Source organism: Chelonoidis abingdonii, chromosome 9, assembly GCF_003597395.2.
Source record: "Chelonoidis abingdonii isolate Lonesome George chromosome 9, CheloAbing_2.0, whole genome shotgun sequence".
NCBI classification, from domain to species: domain Eukaryota; kingdom Metazoa; phylum Chordata; order Testudines; family Testudinidae; genus Chelonoidis; species Chelonoidis abingdonii.
The window spans coordinates 23915721-23935988 of NC_133777.1; the positions used below are offsets into that span (position 1 = coordinate 23915721).

General features: G+C 38.8%; 1 protein-coding gene across 1 annotated transcript in view; it reads left to right on the top strand.

Annotated features, from left to right (window-relative positions):
* GRIN2A (glutamate ionotropic receptor NMDA type subunit 2A) overlaps nt 1-20268 on the top strand; it is a 281508-nt gene that overhangs the window by 138014 nt on the left and 123226 nt on the right. Inside the window, exon 3 of the mRNA XM_032794000.2 lies at nt 13907-14499. Coding sequence (XP_032649891.1) covers nt 13907-14499 — 593 coding nt within the window. The remainder of the gene's footprint in view (nt 1-13906; nt 14500-20268) is intronic.

Here is a 20268-nt window from a genome sequence, read left to right on the forward strand (position 1 = left end):
TCTCAATGCAATAATAGAGTGCTGTTTTAAATGTCATCAACCTCTACACCTTCTTGCACTTCACTTTTCATTTTAAAACCACATCAAATTTTAGCACTTACACACCCATTCTGTCTGAATGTATTATCACAGTCTGTAAATGCACATTTGTAACAGTATTGTTCAAACACTGGAGTGAAATAGCCTCTCTGTTCAGTTTTTAGTCATTTGAAAGACTGAGTTGGGACCTCTTTCAGTAGGAATAGTTTCATGCTTTTTCTACTAAAGCCAGGTAATCTATTAGAGTGAAATATGCCAAAAACATGGTCTATAATTGAAGATAATTCCTGCAATTAGTAAGAAGTTTATATTTTAAAATATACTACTTTATGCTTGTTTGTTCTGAGCATGTGTCTTGTTTTTACAAAAAAAAAAAGCTCCAATGTTTCATATTTGAGAAATTGAAAAGCTGTTGAAAATGATCTTTTATCAGGGTTTTATTAGACAGGTGAGGTTAATGAAATACCCATTGTTGGAATATAATTTATCATGGCATTGATGATTAAAGCTGGTTGGACCATGTTATGAAAAGTAATCCTTTAGCCCCATATTTGGCTATTGAAACATTTGCTGGTGAATGCTGATTTTCTTTGAAATTATTTATTTGCTGCATAGTTTGGATGAATAATCTTCAGAGTGGGTGTTCACAAATGGGTTAGTTTGATTATTCCACGTATATGTTGTACAATTGGTGTCCTGTGTCAGATTGGATGCCTGTAATATTTTTAAACTGGAAAATAGGAATGAACAAAAATGGACTTCTGGTCCCAATGTTCAGAAAAATAAACATTCATACTAAAATTTGCAAAAGCTGTCAGAATCAATGCCTTATATTTTTATGAATACCCAGTGGTTGTCCAAATAATTGTGAGTAGTGAATGATCCACTAATCATAGTGAGCCCAAATGTCTGCTTTTTGTTCATAAAAAGATTTGTGAAGTTTTGACTGTTTACTGAGTTCTAATGATGTCTTGAGTGTGTGGGTTAATTCTATAACTTCCTGGTATGACATGTTAGAGCTAGCTGTGATCGTCAGAAGGAATGCCTTTCAGAGGCAGCCATTTGGCTGAAATTGCACAGGAAGCACGGTCTTTGTGAGCAGACAGTGGGGTAGGAAGCTCAAGTTGTGGGTCGAGCATTTTGCAATTTAGCACCATTCATATTCTGAGCGTTGCTTTATAACATCTGTTCTCTTGACTGGCAGGAAGATTACAAATATTAATGAATCTTCACACCCTTCAGTTGATACTTGTTCTCCCCACTCCCACCAACGTAGCATTAGTGTCTGAAGTGTCTTCCAATTGCTCAGCATAGTGATGGTAGCACAGGGGCAAGGCAGCAGGAACTGCCCTAGGGCAGCACAGGGGAATGAGCAGCGTGTGTTGTGGTGTTCTGTCCCACTGCCTGCGGGGGCTGCACCAGTTCTACTGTTCACTACTTTTTGAAGCTTTTGGGTCTGCTTGGATGCATCTCTCCTAACTTAGAGTGACCATCTGTGGTCCAATTGACATTTGTGGGAGCAGAAGCAGCCCTTCTCTGGCTGATCTGATCTCTGCTCATTTAAATAGTTGCCATTTAACTGAAACTTCCAACAAGGCTGATATTCACATTGTGGTGATGGATGCTTGCCCAGTGAGAAAAACCACTGATCTTGCTACATTAACTTTTAGTTTAAAAAAGAATTTAAATATCTCCTAAAGTGTCCAGAATGGTGGCTGCAGTTTCACATTAGGGAATATTACAAGTGTAGACAGAACATGAGTGGCAAAGGCAAAAGAATTTTTAAAGATTAGATTTTTTTTTTTTTGCTTTTCTAATTTAATTTCCTAATTTCACCTGTGCCACCTTCATGCTGAATACAGCACTGGAAAACAGTCGCCTGGAAGAGGAACCGAGTGGCAGCCAGTACCATTTGATAGAGACTCTCGGTGATGCTGCTTTGACTGCTTTCCAAGCTCACCTGTTCTCTGTTACATTAATAAGCAAGAATTCAATGAAGTTGAATAATACATCTTAGTAAACTGGATCTTCCTCTTTCTGTGCAGAAGGGATGGATCTGCTCATGAGGACAGGGTGAAGGGATCTTTGTGGGGAGGATTTGTCCCATATCTGGGGATGGGTGCAGTATGTTCATCATCATCATCTCATTGACTGCTTTAACTTTAAGCTGGCTTCAGTCAGTATTAGCTCTTAAGCAATATGGAACTCTCCTTTACGAGGGCTAGAATGATGGTTTCTTAGGCAGCTCTGTTGCCAAGGAATCAAAGAGGGGCTATATAGTGGTCATATAGGCCCTGGGCCTGGAGTTTCATAGTTTCTAGAGGCTAAATGCACTACTCCAGTGGTTCTCAGCCAATGGTACATGTAGCTCTGGGGATACGCAGAGGTCTTCCAGGGGGTACATCAACTCATCTAGATATTTGCCTAGTTTTACAATAGGCTACGTAAAAAGCACTAGCAAAATCAGTACAAACTATAATTTCATGCAGACAATGACTTGTTTATACTGCTCTACATACAATACACTGAAATGTAAGTACAATATTTATATTGTAATTGATTTATTTTATAATTATATGGTAGAAATGAGAAAGTCAGCAATTTTTCGGTGGTAGTGTGCTCTGACACTTTTGTATTTTATGTCTGATTTTGTAAGCAAGTAGTTTTTAAGTGAGGTGAGACTTGGGGATATGTAAGACAAATCAGATTCCTGAAACGGCTACAGTATTAAATATTTGGCTAAGCTCATTAAGAAGAGTTATCTTCTTTTTAGCTTTTGTCCACCATTAGAAACAAAGGACTGGATTTGCTAGACCATAAATCCAACCCAGTATAGCATCTGTAATCCTTCCTAGAACTTTTAATTAAACCTTGTAAGTAAAGAAATAATGAATGTGATAAAAAAATATTGTGATCTAGGCTTGGCAGCTTGAGTTCATTTATAGCTTCCCTTCATTGTTTTCATGTCATGTATCCATTCTGCACATTGCAGGTGAAATTTTCAATTTTTTCGAGAAATAAGAACTACACCTGTGTATATTTTACCTTTCCTCAACTGAAGAATAATAATAACTCGATACTATAGATATAGTTCATTGCAGAAAAATCCTTGTTATGCATGTAAGGCTGTAAATAACATGAATATATGTAGAGCAGAGATGCTTCTGCCCAGAGTACTATTTGCCCAAAGGGTATAATGCCTGAAAGGTCTCTTGCAGTATGACAACACTATTCTCAAAAGTATTGTCTGTGCAGGTCTATGCATCCTGAAACGAGATACCAACACTGAAATATTGATTTGTCAGGGAAAACGTGTGGGACCATATGGGTGGATTCAGTAGATGCAGGTCGTGCAAATTTTCATCTGCATATCGCTACATTATAATTATCTTCCCTACCATCCATCACATACTATAAGATCAAACGTCCTTAGCTGGGTCTCGTCTTGGCACTTAGAACATGTGAGAGTCATTGTTATGTATCTGTATCTATCTGAATTTTATCTTCTCAGCTTCCCAAGTGAGAGTTCTGCATCTCATGAGGATACTTTAGCTCAGGGTAATGGAACATTTATTTTACATAACAAAGACTCCATTCCACTTTCCATCTATGTAAAACAAAGCTTTTCTCCAGTAAGTTCATATTTTGGGCTATGATGAATCAAGGCTCCACAGTGGACACTAGTATAAAACTTTTAACTTCACTTTTGTTCTTCAACGTACTGGTTACATTCATATTGTCAGATTTTATTAGATGACTCATTCTTAAAGACTCTTTTGCCTTGAGCTAGTTTGGAGTGCAAAATTTGATGTATTTGGTACTTCTGGGAAATCATAAGAACATACAAACGGCCATACTGGGTCAGATGAAAGGTCCATCTAGCCCAGTATCCTGTCTTTTGACAGTGACCAATACCAGGTGCCCCAGAGGGAATAAGTAGAACAGGTAATCATCAAGTGATCCATCCCCTGTTGCGCATTCCCAGCTTCTGGCAAACTGAAGCTAGGGACGCTGTCCCTCCCCATCCTGGCTAATAGCCATTGATGGACCTAACTTCCATGAACTTATCTAGTTCTTTTTTGAACCCTGTTACAGTCTTGGCCTTCTGCAGAAGTTATTTGCATCTGAAGTTGCTTTTGAGGGGATGGTATTGGCCTGCTCCTTATTATATACCCCAGGGTAATAAACATCCTCTGCCAGACTGATAGGCTGATAGTTTGCTTGGAGAAAACACACCTCCTTGTAAAACAAATCTGCTGGTTAAATATTAGAGTAGTATTTTTTTTTTTAAATTAATGCTGCTTTATTTTTAGTGGAAGTTTTGATTAAACCTACTTAGTTATCTGTATAAAAGGTGCGCATAGATTGGTTAATTGCAGTTTTGGATTTTCTTTCACCCTCTACAAAAAGGCGATGAGAGAGATTTTGGAATTCAGTTCAGGCAGAATGTTTTCAGATGTGAACCTGATGTCCAGTGACATTTGTTTTTATAGCAATTCAATTCCTGATATGCACACCTTTTCATTAGAGCATATAGTACTCTGATACAAAACTTATCTCAAGGAATGCCTTTGGACCTGATTCTGTCACCACTGAGGTCAGGTGTAGATTGTGATAACTTGGGGAGTAAAATCAGACCCTTGATTGTAGCATACTTAAGTGTGTCTAAGTGTTTTTGACAGTGCTTACAGTGATTGCAACATTCAAGTTCAGCTCCTAATTCTCTTAGACCCCATATATAATTCTTCACAAATATATTGTTAAATTCAGATGTTTTTACTTGTAATTCTCTGACATGGTAACGAATATATGAAACAACCTTTCTGTAACTTCAGCTAATGCCTCAGCCGTAAATCAGTAGCTTGACATTGGATAGAATTTTCTTTCCAACTCTTACCAGGTAAGAGAGAGGAGTAATGCTTTATATGATCTGTTCATCCTTCAGTGTCAAATATTTCATCCAGATGATTGACTATGCCCACAGCACCTCTACTGAGATACTGATAACAGTCTACTTTTAAGCCTCCTGTATGAGTTTGAAGTTCATTTACAGTTGTTTTGTGGCCTGGAGTGCTCAGAGCTGAGTGCCAGCTCTCTGACACTGCATACTACGGAAGGACACTTGTTTAACCAAGATTGTTAGCAGGAGGAGTGCTCGATTTCTTGACACAAAAGCATATTTTTTCTTGTTTTAATTGATCTTGGTAAATCTAGGTCCAAAACCGTAGGTGTGACATTGAACCTCCCCTTAGTTGTACATGAGGTCATTAATTAAGAGCACTTTTAATGAAGTGCAGTGGTGGCAGCAACTGCTACTGCTTTTCAGCCCTCAGCTGGAAAGTACCCATTCACAGTGACTGACTGTAGCAGCTGTACCTGCACAGATTCTTCATACAGATTTTCTGTTCCACGACATAAGCTGTTGTGAAAAGTGCACAGAATTGGCCTGCAAGGTGTATTTATTTTACTCTGGTTTTTATGTTTATCTTCTTACGAATGGGTAAGGCTCTAGCTTCCCTGATGGTAGAGCTTCACTTTCTGAGAGTAAGAGGGTACAAATGTTAGACTCTTTCTAGTTTTTCTATGATAGAGAGTAATGCTTAAAGCTTTCTAATGTCACCCCTTTTCAGTATTCCTTAACAACTTGTTTGCTTCCGTGATTGCTCCATAATGAACAGATATTGTCAGTGGATGATGTTCAATGACACCTAGCTCTTCCTCCTGAGATTTATGTTAACTTAGAATACATCAACACCTAAGAGTAGTTCAAACTATTCCTTCCAATATACCTCTCACTCCTCTGCTTTTAACTTCATATGCCATTATGTGTAGTTGCCTGGCTTTGTTTCTACTGACCTGCCTCAAAATCCTTTTGAGATTTAACATATTTAAATACTTTTGTAATCTGCAGGTTTTGGTACCTCACTTTTAATCCCTTTTCCAATTCATGAAAACATGTGTTAAATAGCACAGGTGCTAGTATAGCTCTTGGGGCATATTGCTGTTAACCTCCTTCCATTTTGAAAATTGGCCACATATTCCCTATGCTCTGTTTTCTATAATTTAAATAGTAACACAACATTTAAATAGTAATTTAAATTTAATTTTAATTTAAATTAAAATTAAGTTAATTTAAATAGTAACACCACAACACAACATTCACTTTCACCCAATGGTCTGCTTAATAAGCATCTTGTGAGGGACTTTATTCAGAGGCCTTTTGAAAATCCAAATAAATTGTATATACCATTCCTCTCTCTCACGGTATATTGTTGACTCTGTTAAAGAATTCTATAGTCTATGTTAGCGAGAGGTCAGTCTAGAAGATCATAATGGTCCCCTTGGGCCCAAACATCTGTGAATATGGATTCTAATAGATTTTTGTTTTAATTCCCTGCAGACAGCTGGAAATGGCAGAGTATTTTCTTTTGCTGGAGCAGCTTCATAGCAGCAGCCCTCTCAATTTTTGAACAGGGATTAACTTTCCTCCAATCATTCGTAGTAACTGTTTGAAAAGTTATCAGTGAAATGGCATAATGTGCAGAATGTTAATTGTGTCCTCAATGAACTCTGAAGTTTGTTGAGGTGTTGGCTGTATTGCTTGAAGTAGACAAGAAGCTGCTGTAAAGGGACTGGCTTATTTCTCTCACTTTCATAGAATTCTAGATATGTAGGGCAGGAAGGGACCAGTTGAAGTCCTCAAGTGCAGACTGTGCTGAAGCAGGAACAAGTAAACCTAGACCATCCCTGACAGGTGTTTGTCTAACCTCATGTTCTTAAAAACCTGAAATGATGGGGATTCCAGAACCTCCCTTGGAAGCTTATTCCAGACTTTACCTACCCTTATAGTTTCCCCTAATTTCTAACTAAATCTCTCTTGTTGCTCATTAAGCCCATTATTTCTCATCCTATCTCCAGTGGACATGGCAAACAATTTATCGTGATCCTCTTTACAACAGCCCCTAACATATTTGAAGACTGCTATCAGGTCTCCCCTCAGTTGTCTTTTCTTAAGACATGACCAGTTTTTTTAACCTTTCCTCGGAGGTCAGGTTTTCTAAACCTTTTTATCATTTTTATTTGCTCTCCCCTGGACCCTCTCCAGTTTGTCCAAACCTTTCCTAAAGAGCAGTGCCCAGACCTGGACACAGTATTCTAGCTGAGGTTTCACCAGTGCTGAGTAGAGTGGGATAATATACAGTGAGTCTTATACAGAACACTCCTGTTAATACACCCCAGAATGATATTAGTCTTTTTGCAGCTGTATCCCATTGTTGATGCGTATTCTATTTGTGATCCACTATAACCACCAGATACTTCTCATCAGTACTACCATCTAGCCAGTTATTCCCCATTTTGTAATTGTGTATTTGGGTCTTCCTTCCTAAGTGACTTACTTTGTATGTATCTTTACTGAATCACCAATTCGTCAAGGTAATTTTGAGCTCTAATTCTCTCCTTCGAAGAGCTTGTAACCTTCCCAGCTTAGTATCCTCCACAAATTTTATAAACATGCTCTCCACTCCACTGTCCAAATCATTATGAAAATATTGAAGAGTTCTAGATTCAGGACTGACCCAGCTCCCTCTTACTATTTGGAATTGCCTTCATTCAGGAATGGGACGGGGTGCCCCAGTGGACTATAATCTCTCCTAAAATTTAGGGTGCAATCAGTTCTCCAAGTTTTTAATTGGACCTGCAACGATCAGCTGGCTGGTCCCTTTCCCTCAACTTACAGCTTCAGGGTCTTTACTGCCTTCTCAAGGTACTGAGACAGTCCACAGATCCAACCTCCTCCTAAATCCCAGGTAAGGATCTTCACAGAGGCAGGCTGGTCCTCTCCAATCCATCTACAGCAGTGGGAGTGGAAAATTATCCCGTAGAAGGATGCAGCCTTGCAGTGCTCTTTCATCAAGTTCCCAAGCCCATCATTGCTGGGTCACCATGTATCTGACATGAGTCTGGTTGGGTCTGTCACCAGGTCCAGTCACAGGCTGTGTACTCCAAGATGTTCTCTTTTAGACATCTTTCATTTTCTCTAGAGTATTTTCCATTTAGCCTTTTCAGTTGAACAGAAACTCTAACTTGGACTCCAGCTTCCACTGTATGAACAATCAGCTGTTCTGTGTGAAAACCCAGAAGGTGTGCACCAATTAAAATAACTATCATGTTCAGTGGCCAAAACAAATTTCTCTGCAAGAAGTGTTTTACTTTGTTTCACATTGTTTCAAGATGGTGACATGTTTTACAAACTTTAAACATTAGATTCCTTTATTGGAAGAACATTAAGGAGCAGAGAAAAGTTAATTGTACAATGCACAGCAGTGACTCTTCCCACTTGTCCATAATGTGTTTTTTTTATTTGCTTGATTTTCTGCTATATATAAAACTAATGGCAAAAATTAGTATTAACTTCAAACTTGAATCAGAGCAGCAGGGAGACTCAAGCTGAATGTGTGAGGTAAAATTAAACTTTACAAAATCCCTTTAATTATTGTTAATTAGATAAGTATGTGAAAAGAACCCATGTTATGAAAGCACTAGTCTCCCTTACAGACACAATAAATATAACAAATTCTGCAAACTTCCACTGGAAGTTTCACCTGTGTTAGGACTAGAACTTTATCCAGAGCTGTTTCTGACTGAGCTATTACTGATGCTCCCACAAAAATGCCCAACGTATGTTCAGCAATTTTATATTTTTTGATAGGAATGTGCTTGATTAAGGTATAGCATGGTTTTAAAAATCCTGCTTCTCTGGTATTTACTCCTTGAAGTAAAAAAAAGGAGATCTAGCATATATTTGTAAGGCATGAGTGGGGGACAATTCCACCCCTTACCATCTTCAGACTTCACTTGGCCTTTCCCCAGTGCAAAGTTTTAAAACAGCGAAAATAAATCATGATATAGTTCTGACACTAACTAAAGTTACACTCCTCTTATATTTGAAATAAATGGGCCAAGGTCAAGTTCATTCTATAAGCTACAATATCTGGTCACCTTTGAGACTTCTGTAGCATTATTTTCCTGCTTTTGATATTCAGCTAATCAACTTACACTCAGGAATACCTTTCTCTGCATGTCAGTTGTCCATTCTCCATTTAGTTGTCCACTCTGCATGAAAAGTTAGAATAGTCTTGTCAAGGTTTTTTTCCCTCACTTTGAACCTTAAGGTACAAAAAGTGGGGACCTGCATGAACACTTTTAAGCTTAATTACTAGCTCAGGTCTGGTACGCTGCCACCAGCCAGAATTTAGTGTCTGGCACACTTTCTGTTCCCCCAAAACCTTCCCTGGGGAACCCAGACCCAAACCCCTTGGGTCTTAAAACAAGGATATGGCAAGTTGGTTATCACGAGTGTCTGATATGCGCCTTTCCTTCCCGACTCTTACACGGCCTTCTCTACAGCGCGCGGTAGTTGTTTATCCTTGAAGTCTGGAGGGGCTTGTGCCCAGTAGGGGCTGAGGATTCCCCCCACATCCGGCGGGCAGCAGGTTGTTGTATTTCAACAAACTAAGCCGAAGGAATTGACCATCCTGTCCTTGTTCCCCAGACTTGCTGGAGTGCCCGTGGGGAGGGCCGGAGGTTGGCTTGAGGCTTCACACGAGCACTCTTGGATCTTCAAGGAGAATTAGGCCATCCCCTCTTTCTCGCCACAATCCTGGTGAGTCAGATCATCACTGGATTTTAAACAAGGAAATGAATCCAGTCTTAAAAAGCTTTAAATAAAGAGAGAAAGGTAAAAATTTTCTCTGTAAATCAGGATAGAAAATGCCTTGACAGAGTACTCAAATATATAGACTGACAGGGATCCCCCCCCCGCAGCCTTAGATTCAAAGTTACAGCAAACAGAGGTAAAAATCCTTCCAGCAAAAAGACACATTTACAAGTTAAGAAAACAAACATAAGACTAATCTGCCTTGCCTGTCTATTACTAACAATTTTGAAATGTGAAAGACTGATTCAGAAAGATTGGGAAAGCCTGGGTGTACGTCTTGTCCCTCTTAGCCCCAAGAACGAACAACGAACCAGACAAAAAGCACAAACAAAGACTTCCCTCCACCAAGATTTGAAAGTATCTTGTCCCCCTATTGGTCCTCTGGTCTGATGTCAGCCAGGTTTACTGAGCTTCTTAACCCTTTACAGGTAAAAGAGACATTAACCCTTAACCATCTGTTTATGACAAGTCTACTGAAAATCTGTATAGTATAGGGTAAAGGCACACAAGACACTCTCAACTCCATTCAGTTGTCAAGTTGCACAAGAGACCAGGTTTCACGGGGGAGGACTAGATTTCACAGTCCACGATGTGTTTTTCATGGCCTTGAATTTGGTAGGACCCTAGTTATATTCCTAATCTCATAATATACTTCATCATTAAGTAGAATTGATGTCCTTAATTGGTGCTTAAATCACATATCTTGAGTAACAATCTGGTTTCTAAACCATTGTGATACCATGGTCTCACTTTCTAAACAAGCAAGATCAAAACAAGCTTAACTTGTCCAGCAAGGGGTAAATTAATTTGTCCTTGTGCCAGTCACTGTCTTATTCTGGTACAAAGATGAAAAGTATCCCATTGCAGATTGCAAATAAATAATTGTGTCATTTACCTGACTAAATGTTTTAGTCTTTCCCAGAAGAAGAAAGAATACACAGTGAAGTCAATGGAGTGATGATTTACCAGTTGTGATGCTTTTAAAACTTTAAAGAAAACATAAATTAATATTTTAAAGTGTTTTTGAACCTGATTCTCCCCTTTGGGGAGTTTTGCATGTTTACGGACTATTGGTTTGGGCCTACAATTTCTCAGCTTCACCAAAAAGATAGCTTTTGCCAAATAAACGGTGTGCATGTAATGTCTGTATATTTTCCTTATATGCACATAAATATTTCTTGTAGGTACCATTGAATCTTTAAAGGTGTCTGCCTGCAACTTTCCATCTTGCTGCTACCCGGAGCCGTAAGTCTCCAGCTGTTCTTTCTCCCATTTTAAGGTAGTGGCCAAAATCATTCAGAGCACATGTGGCCAGATCCTTAGCTGGTATTAATCAACATATCATCAGTGAAGACTACGGAGTTATGTAGATTTACAGCAGCTGAGGATCTGGTCTACAGGATTAATGCTAACACACTGAATGGTCTGCAGCAAAGTTCTGTCTTATCCACTTAATTATTGTTTTAATCAGCTGGACCATTGGATGGTATTACTTGCAAATTGCTTGCTTGAAAAATCTGTGGATAAGTCAAGTCATGTTCAAAAGCTGTTAAAAGGCTACCCAGTGTTTCTGAAAGCATGCATGACCGTGGAAGGGATTGTAACAGTAGTAATTATAGCTGGGGCTCTGAGCGTCTATATGTGCACATAAGAAAGGGACACATTTGTAAGTGTTGTATTGTGCTGTATTGTGCTGATGGTCTGTTCAGGTGAGTTTCCTTGCTCTTTGGAGTTCTCTGATGTGCCTCCAGAGTCTATGCAGCCAATGGCCCTTGAATAGATCCTTCACTTGGAGGAGCAATTCCATTATGCTTATAGTCATGAGTGGTACATAGGGATGTAGTGAAAGGATGTGATGGATTTCATCGTCAAGTCTATCTACATATTCTAAGTGCTATTATTTATCTATTTTATTGCATAGAACGTCCTTTTGCCATTGCATCTGAGCACACCATGGATAAAAGAAAATATCAGTCACAGTTTAGAAATCTGAAAAACAAGAAAGGAAAGAGAGTGCATTAGATTTAACTACTGGTTTGGTAATATTTCTCCAAATAGTTAATCACTTGATAATTTACTTTGTATTGGAGAACTAATGTAAACAGAGATTAATGGAAATGGCTTTGGATGTTTAATTCCTTTTGGTGTAGTGATGTGAAATGCTGGCTCTGAACACATTTTCAGTGTGCTCCATTTGTATGTAGCTGTGAGTATCCCTGAAAGGAAGACTTCTTTAGATTTATAATTGGAGTCCCTGGGGAATTGCTCCAGTAAAATATTCCATATTTAATTCTCTCCCCACTATGCCTCATAGTGTCCTTAATGCATCAAACTGGATTTTACCCAAACCTATTGGAAGGCTGGCATTGGCAGTCACAATACCCTTTCTGACATGACAATACCTGCCAAGGCAGATGATTTAATTAGCACCAGTGATGCACACATTGTTGCCCTAGTTGGCTTTTTTCATAGTTTGACCCTATGGTAGGTTTTGTATTGGGGTTAAGCCCTAAAAAATCTTCCTGTTGAGTACTTAAGGCTCTAAAAGTAATAACATTGCTTGCCTCCTTAACAAACAAAAAGACTCAAACACCTGTGCAGAGAGTTCTCTGCATGAAGCCCATATAGTTCAGTGGACAGAGTACACAACTGGGCATTAAGAGACCTGAGTTTCAGTCCTGGTTCTAACACCAGCTTGCTGCGTGATTTTGGTCATAGTTGTATCTGTTTCAGTATCTCCTTCAGTTTCCTCATATGTAAAATAGAGATAATAGTTCTTAGCTGAATTCATAAAGTGCTTTGAGATGAACAGTACTACATGTTTGTATTAATAATAAACTCATCAGAGGAATTAGAGGAATGACTGACACTTTTCCAAAGAGAGCATGAGAAGCATTGAATAGCCAATGTATATTTTAACATGATGGTTTATGCACAATATCAGTGTCTGAAAATGAAATAAATATGCCCTGTTGTACCACCGGGGATAAAGTACAATTATATAACTAATGGTATATGCTTCGATAATCTAGTAACCTTAATTTGTGTAAGTTTAGAATATAAAATCCAAATAGACATTTAGAAAATGCCCTGTCCATGTATGAAATATTAGAAGCCTGTAAAGAGTTTATTATAAAGGACACACAAGTAGCGTGGTATAAGTAGATATCTTTTGTTAGATGACAAAAGTGAATTTTTGTTAGATGACATAAACACAATAGGTAGACATAAGGAGAATGGAATGGGCTGTGTCAAATGTTGTGACTGAGAATATAAACCTAAACAAGGGAAACTCAAGGAAAGTGTCTGATGGCAAATTAAGGATGCTGTTTGTCCACCAGGAAAATACACACAGATGAAAGTTATAGAATGCAAGGCCATTCTTCAAATTTACTTCCATTTAACTAATTTCACGAGGACTGGAACATGTTGCTAGACACTCCTAGGTTATCATTATTATAAGTCAGTAGTCGTTATTTTATTACTGGATGTAATACTATTCTAATTTGAGATGGGCAGAGTGACCTGAATGTAATGAGATGAGCAGCGAATGCAGAATATGTGAGTACAATGGGTCTGATTTTTTAAAGCTGCTGACAGCTCCCTTTGAAATAAATTAGATTTGTGGTAGCTCAGCACCTCTGTAAATCAGCCCTGTGTGTACAGTGTTGCTTCATACATATGCAATAAAGCTGCTTCCCTCTTGTTTCATGATCCATGTAGATAATCTATCTGGACTACACTGTTTCACAATAAGATTGAGTAAATTTACATCAATGTGGTGGAGTTAATTCATTCAAATAGCGAAGAGACCTACATGTTTCATTTGTAACAACTAGTTGGACTTACGTCCTTTACCTTCAAGTGCTTTGAGAAATTTCCCTAGTAGATAACTAGCTGCTCATGTCATTTTTCCTAAAGATTTAATCATCCGTTGCAATTGGTGTTACTGACTACAAGAAAACAGCAAAATCTGCCTGGTTGTGTTATATGTAAAATGTAAAAAAGATTCTTTGAACTTCACACACTCACTGAAAGTTAGAGAGATGACAAGGATGGACCTTAAGAGGACAGAAGACACAGACACTCTCTCTTCTTTGCACATCAGTCCAATTATAGTAACCTTTCATTGTCTTTTGCATATTCTAGGATGTGATGTCCACATTCTTCCAGTTTGGGGCTTCTATCCAGCAAGAAGCCATTGTTATGCTGAAAGTGATGCAAGATTATGACTGGCATGTTTTTTCCCTGGTGACCACCACCTTTCCTGGATACCGGGACTTCATAAGTTTCATCAAGACCACAGTGGAAAACAGTTTTGTGGGCTGGGACATGCAGAATGTTATCATACTTGATACTGCCATTGGGGATGCCAAGACCCAGATTCAGTTGAAGAAAATTCATTCATCTGTTATCCTGCTTTATTGTTCCAAGGATGAAGCTGTTTACATTCTGGATGAAGCCCGTTCCCTAGGCCTTACAGGCTATGATTTCTTCTGGATAGTTCCCAGCCTGGTTAGTGGCAACACAGAAATCACTCCCAAGGAATTTCCTTCAGGGCTAATTTCAGCATCCTATGATGAATGGGACTATAGTTTAGAAGCTCGGGTGCAGGACGCTCTTGGGATCATCAGCACAGCTGCATCAGCCATGCTGGAAAAGTACTCCTTCATTCCAGAAGCAAAAACCAGCTGCTATGGACAACTAGAGAAGAATGAACGACCATCTCACACGCTACACAAGTAAGACGTACAACTTTTTTCCTAGACTGTACATGGTTTTGATGATTTTTTTTTCAGATTAATACCAATATATTTCTTTGTGGCAAAATAATACTTTTTATTAATCCTTTCAGCCTCTTTATAAAAGATATGCCGTATTTATTGTTTGTCAGAGATCTCCAGGGGAAGCTACAGAAAGGTCTGGTATGTTGATACTTGTACTAGTCTATGCATGGAACTGATGCCATGTTCCTTGCAGTAGAAAGCTACCATCTCTTTGGATCTGGTACCTTCAGAAATTTGGTTTCAGCATAGTGGGTTGGTGGGACATTAATTAATTAATCTGTTGTGTGTCTACTCATTTCTCAAAAAATGTAATGTGGAGGTAAAATTGTCAAAATACTATGCAGGCCTTGACTGAGTCTGTGAGACTCCCATTAATTCTTAGAGGACTCTAATTAGTTAATACTTTGTACATCTTTTTCCTCTGTGTTAAAATGGTGATGCAGGAAATTTTATACAAGTCCAGGGTTATCTGGGCAACTAATAACAGGAATAGTAGTCTGTTACTATTGTAGTTTTTTGCTACCTCTGCTTGTAAGTATTTTACCTTAGAAACGTATGTAAAAAGCCATCAGCATTAACCATGCTGAGATGGAAGAATCCTTGCAATATTTTCTCACTCTTCAAATGGGGACAATTTGTTTAGTTTCAATAAACTCTTCTCTAGTCTTGTCTTAAGGGCATTGGGATGCTTGAGTAAATGTAAGTCAAAGTCCTGACCACTTGTGAGAGAACGATTTGTGAGAGAACCACACTTAACTGCATCCCGCCTTCCTAAATTCTCCCCTGCATATGTAATTGGATATTGTATTCTTCAATACCTGTACTTAACGTGGTTGTGTAATGAATGATGCTGTGATGAGTAGCAAGATATATTTGAGCAAGTATGCAACAAGTATGCTTGGGAATTGTCCAGTCAGGGAATGGCAAGAAAGTTACGCGATTCAAGTGGCCAATCACACAACACAAATAAAAAATATTCAAAGCTGTGCTTATGGGAAAGAATTTAAGCACTCTAAAGGCTGAAATATTTTTGTATAAACTATTAATTGAACAATTTCCAAAGAACCAGGCAAAGTAGTAAAAATGGAGTCTGAATAATTCACAGAGAAAGGAGCCGGGTTCTGGTCCTCCTAATTTCTCCAGTATTTTGAAAATGTGAAAAGAAAGAGGAGAAATATGTGTATAGGAACTATGACTGTTTTCTTTTGCTGATAATGAATGTTACTCATAGGTGCAGTATATAGAAATACATAGTTTTGAGAGAGAAATCAATACATTCTTATATTTAAATAGAATTAAGTAATGCAAGTAGTACATTTATCTACCACTCAAATCGTTCTCTCTTTCTCTTTCTCCTTTTTATACCTGCTGGTATACCAGATTGCTTTTCCTTTTCCATAGTTATGATTCCTGGCACACAGTAACTTTAGAAAGGACACACACACACCCCATCTCCAGAAATACTGTGTGTGGAATGTCAATCAGTAAAAGGAGCATTGCCTGTATGATCTAGAATTTGGCTGCTTCTCAGTATCACAGTACTTTCATATTAGAATATATGCACCCACTGTGGCCAATAAAGTGTTCTGTTTCCAGCAGTGGTATGAGTGGATTCAGTTCACAACTTCATTTAACTATAACAGAATTTGAACCCTGCTCTAATCTGTTGTGCACACTGCTGAAAATTGACTTCTATCTATCTAACTAGAAATAGGTAGTAACTGATCACAATCTTTGTCCGTAAAGCATGCATAAAAAGACTTCTTCAAACACCTAGTGCAGTTCTGGCTTCTTAACATTTACATTTGGTATTTTGGCTTTTCTAAAGCAGATTCTGGAGAGAACTGCATGCCTTTATGGAAACTTTAAAATGAGCTCAGTCATATAATTTGATATCAGCCTTATTATGCCAAAATTGTTAATGCTGTGTTTCTTCATCAATGCATGGGCAAGATATAAGGAGGTGAAATAGGCACAGAGATGAAGCAGCTTGCCTGGAGTCACACAGCAGGTCAGTGGAAAAGCTGGGATTAATACCCAGGGGTCTCCTGATTCCCTATCCAGTCCCCTAGTAATTAGACTATTTCCTTTTAGAGCCCTGGTCAGGTCCATTCACTGTTAGTAAACACAATGGGCCAAATTAATTCCTGGTGCAACTCCACTGAAATCAAAATGACGTTGAATTCCTCTAATGTCAGTGGAGTTGCACCAGAGACAAATTTGCCCCAGTGTTCCTGGAAAATTAAATGATTCTGTTCCTCAGTGTTTGGAAACATTATTTGACTGCTGTTGGTCTAGATTTTTTTTTTAAATAAACTCTCCATTCAAAGTATTATGCTGCATGTTTACTTGACTATTTCTCAGAATATGGGGAAGATGTCATATGAGTCCATGCTTGAAATTCCTTACTGCAGCTCCACATCTGGCCCCAGGAACTAAGTTTGTCTGACATAAGCAAAACCATCTTCCTCAACTTAGGAACTGTGTCCCCTCTCACATTACTTTCTCTCAAGAAACACACAACTCCTCGGCCACAAATCAAATTCAACCTTTCCTTGACCATCAGGTCAGCCACATGCTATTTCAGAATGTGTGAACTCAGGTATTTTGGATGCTCCTTTCTCTGTATTAATCAGGACAAATGGTGCAACAGGTTCGGTCACAGAGACCCCCTTGGGACTGTCACCTGATGTGCTGAAATTACCTCTGAACCTGTTTTCCCTGCCAGCTTGGGACTTCCAGACATGCTAGCCTGCTGCAACACAGACCCGGGGTCTGGTCCGCGCCCCCAAAGCTGCAGACTAACTGAAAACAGCTTAGCAGGTTACCTATCTCTAGCACCCAGTTCCCAATGGGATCCAAACCTCAAATAAATCTGTTTTACTCTGTATAAAGCTTATACAGGGTAAATTCAAAATTGTCTGTCCTCTATAACACTGATAGAGAGAGAGGCACAGCTGTTTGCTTCCCAAGGTATTAATCACTTACTCTGGATTTATTAATAAGCAAAAGTGATTTTATTAAGTATAACAAGTAGGATTTAAGTGGTTTCAAATAATAACAGACAGAACAAACGTCGACGAAGTGGGTATTCACCCACAAAAGCTCATGCTCCAATACGTCTGTTAGTCTATAAGGTGCCATAGGACTCTTTGCCACTTTTACAGATCCAGACTAACATGGTTACCCCTCTGATATTAGACAGAACAAAGTAAGTCACAAAGCAAAATAAAGCAAAACACACAAGTTTAAGCCTAATACATTAAGAAAGTGATTACAGGTAATATCTCACCCTCAGAGATGGTCCAATAAGCTTCTTTCGCAGACTAGACTACTTCCTAGTCTGGGTCAAATCCTTTACCCAGTACAATCTTTGTTTTATCCAGCACACATCTCAGGTGGTAAGCAGGCACTTTCTCATGACTGGCTGCCCCTTTGGTCCTGCTCCATCCCCTTTTATAGCTTTGGCACAAGGTGGGAATCTTTTGTCTGTGCTTGTCCCCACCCCTGCCTCATCAATGGAAAAGTACAAGGATTAAGATGGATTCCAGTATTATGTGACATGGTCACATGTCACTGTAAGACCCCTAGTCTCCATTCTTCCTGAGTTGGCCCACACATACACAGGAAGGCATGCAAATAAATAAACCATTTACAATCAATTGTCCTAGTCAATGGGAGCCATCAAAATTCTAAACCACCATTAATGGCCCACACTTTGCATAATTACAATAGGATCTCAGAGTTATACTTCATATTTCTAGCTTCAGATACAAGAATGATACATGCATACAAATAGAGGGAATATATTCAGTAGGTTATAACCTTTGTTATGATACCTTACAAGAGATCTTTTGCATAAAGCATATTCCAGTTACATCATATTCACACTCATAAGCATAAAACATATGGAGTGCAACATCACACAGGGTGCATGTATAAACCTCCAGATGTGGAAAACAGCTTTTCTTTATGTCCACTTTCATTCACTTTGGTCGCTTGCTACAGCATCTGTAACCCAGAGCTCTGTGTTGTTTTGGCTGGGGATCAGAAAACATACGCCAGTCCAGGATTGCAAAGTCACTCATTTCAAATTAATATAGCACTGGGTGAACAGTTCAGCAAAGAACAGAAACCTAACTCTACTAAGTCTGGAGTATCCTGACCCAAAGCAGTAGATTCATAGTGCTTGCATGCTGGATATAGAAGGTTAATTCTAAACAGTGTAGCGAATAGTTGCTACCTACATTTAAAGAAAGACAGAAGGGATTGATGGCAACATTGACTTGTTTAAAACAAAAAATTGTGTATATTTGTCCTTTTGTGGTAGAAAGCAGAAGAACCCTAAAAGGTATCTAAAACTCCAGTCTCCTAAATGTGAAAGGGCTGACCATTGTTAATGAGCGAATTTATCAGAAATAGGGAAATGTGCTTTTCAAGGTCTTCTAAGGCTCCTATTGGGCCACCACAGAAGCATGTTATAATTCACTTCTAAAACATCTATAGCCGCGTATTTATAAAACTGTGTTGCGGGAGACTGACTGAATTAGAATGACTTTCCAACACTATTTTAATGGTCAACTGGTTTTAACTTTGCTTGCAGAATCTGTGCTGCTTCAGACAGAGAATTTAATTAAATTGTGGAGGGGTGGATGGGGAAGTGGGGGTGAGAAAAGGAGATTGAGTTATGCTTTCATATAGTAGCTTTGCATAGTGTGGGGTATGTATGTGCAAAATAGGCATGTCTATTTATATTAAGAATTGGTATGTAAAATTATGGCATCCAGGAATAGCTGCTTTTCCTTTCAAAATGGCTCCACTTTGGTGCTGCTGCTGTATATGTAGATATCATCGCCAGCAGTTTCTGCTAAATGCCAAATACTGTATCATGTAAAGCTTTTTTTGCTTCATATCCACATTCCATAATTTGTGTGGCCCTGGTGAGGAGTTGCACTAAGTGGTAGGCTTCCTCCATCCCACCCTGAGCCTCTGAAAGAACTGTGGAAAATCACCAGAATGGCAGCAGAAAAATCTGTGAATTCTCCCTCCATGGGGGCCGGGGCGGGGGGGGAGAGGGAAAGGAGGAATACACAGAAAACTATGCAGTGACAGCCTGTTGCAACATAGCTACTGGCAATATATTTCCAAAATCATTTATTCTAAGACAGAACAAATTTGAATCAATGTCAGATTCACTATAATCTCTATACCAAGTTTTTATTGCTCTTGATTTCTTCTTATATTAAGTATACGTCAACATTTTAAAAAAATCCTGCCAAAACTACTGTCACTGTGCTCACTAAATCACACACTTTAATATTAGAGCTTACCCTGAAAAGATAAATTCAGCATTAACTCTGCACCCCAAATTCCATGAAGGTTTGCAGTCTTGAATACCCTTCACAGTTAGACCCTTTCACTTTTAGAAGATCTTGTATTCAAAAACCACTGTTCAAGGTGGAAGTCCGCATTAAAGCTTGGATCCGTTTTGAAACATTTTTCCCTGTTCAGTCACTCACCGCTTTGGAGCTGAACTAGCTATTCAGCATTCCTCCAGTCTGTGATCATGTGCTGCCATTAAATCTGTATGACTACAAGGGGAACATGTGTGTCTCCACAATGCAGTTAGGCTGTAACATGAGCTCTACAGCATGTAATGCATAATGCACCTGCAAATTACTGGTGGATGGAGCTGTAATATATTATGGTGAATAAAGCCACTTT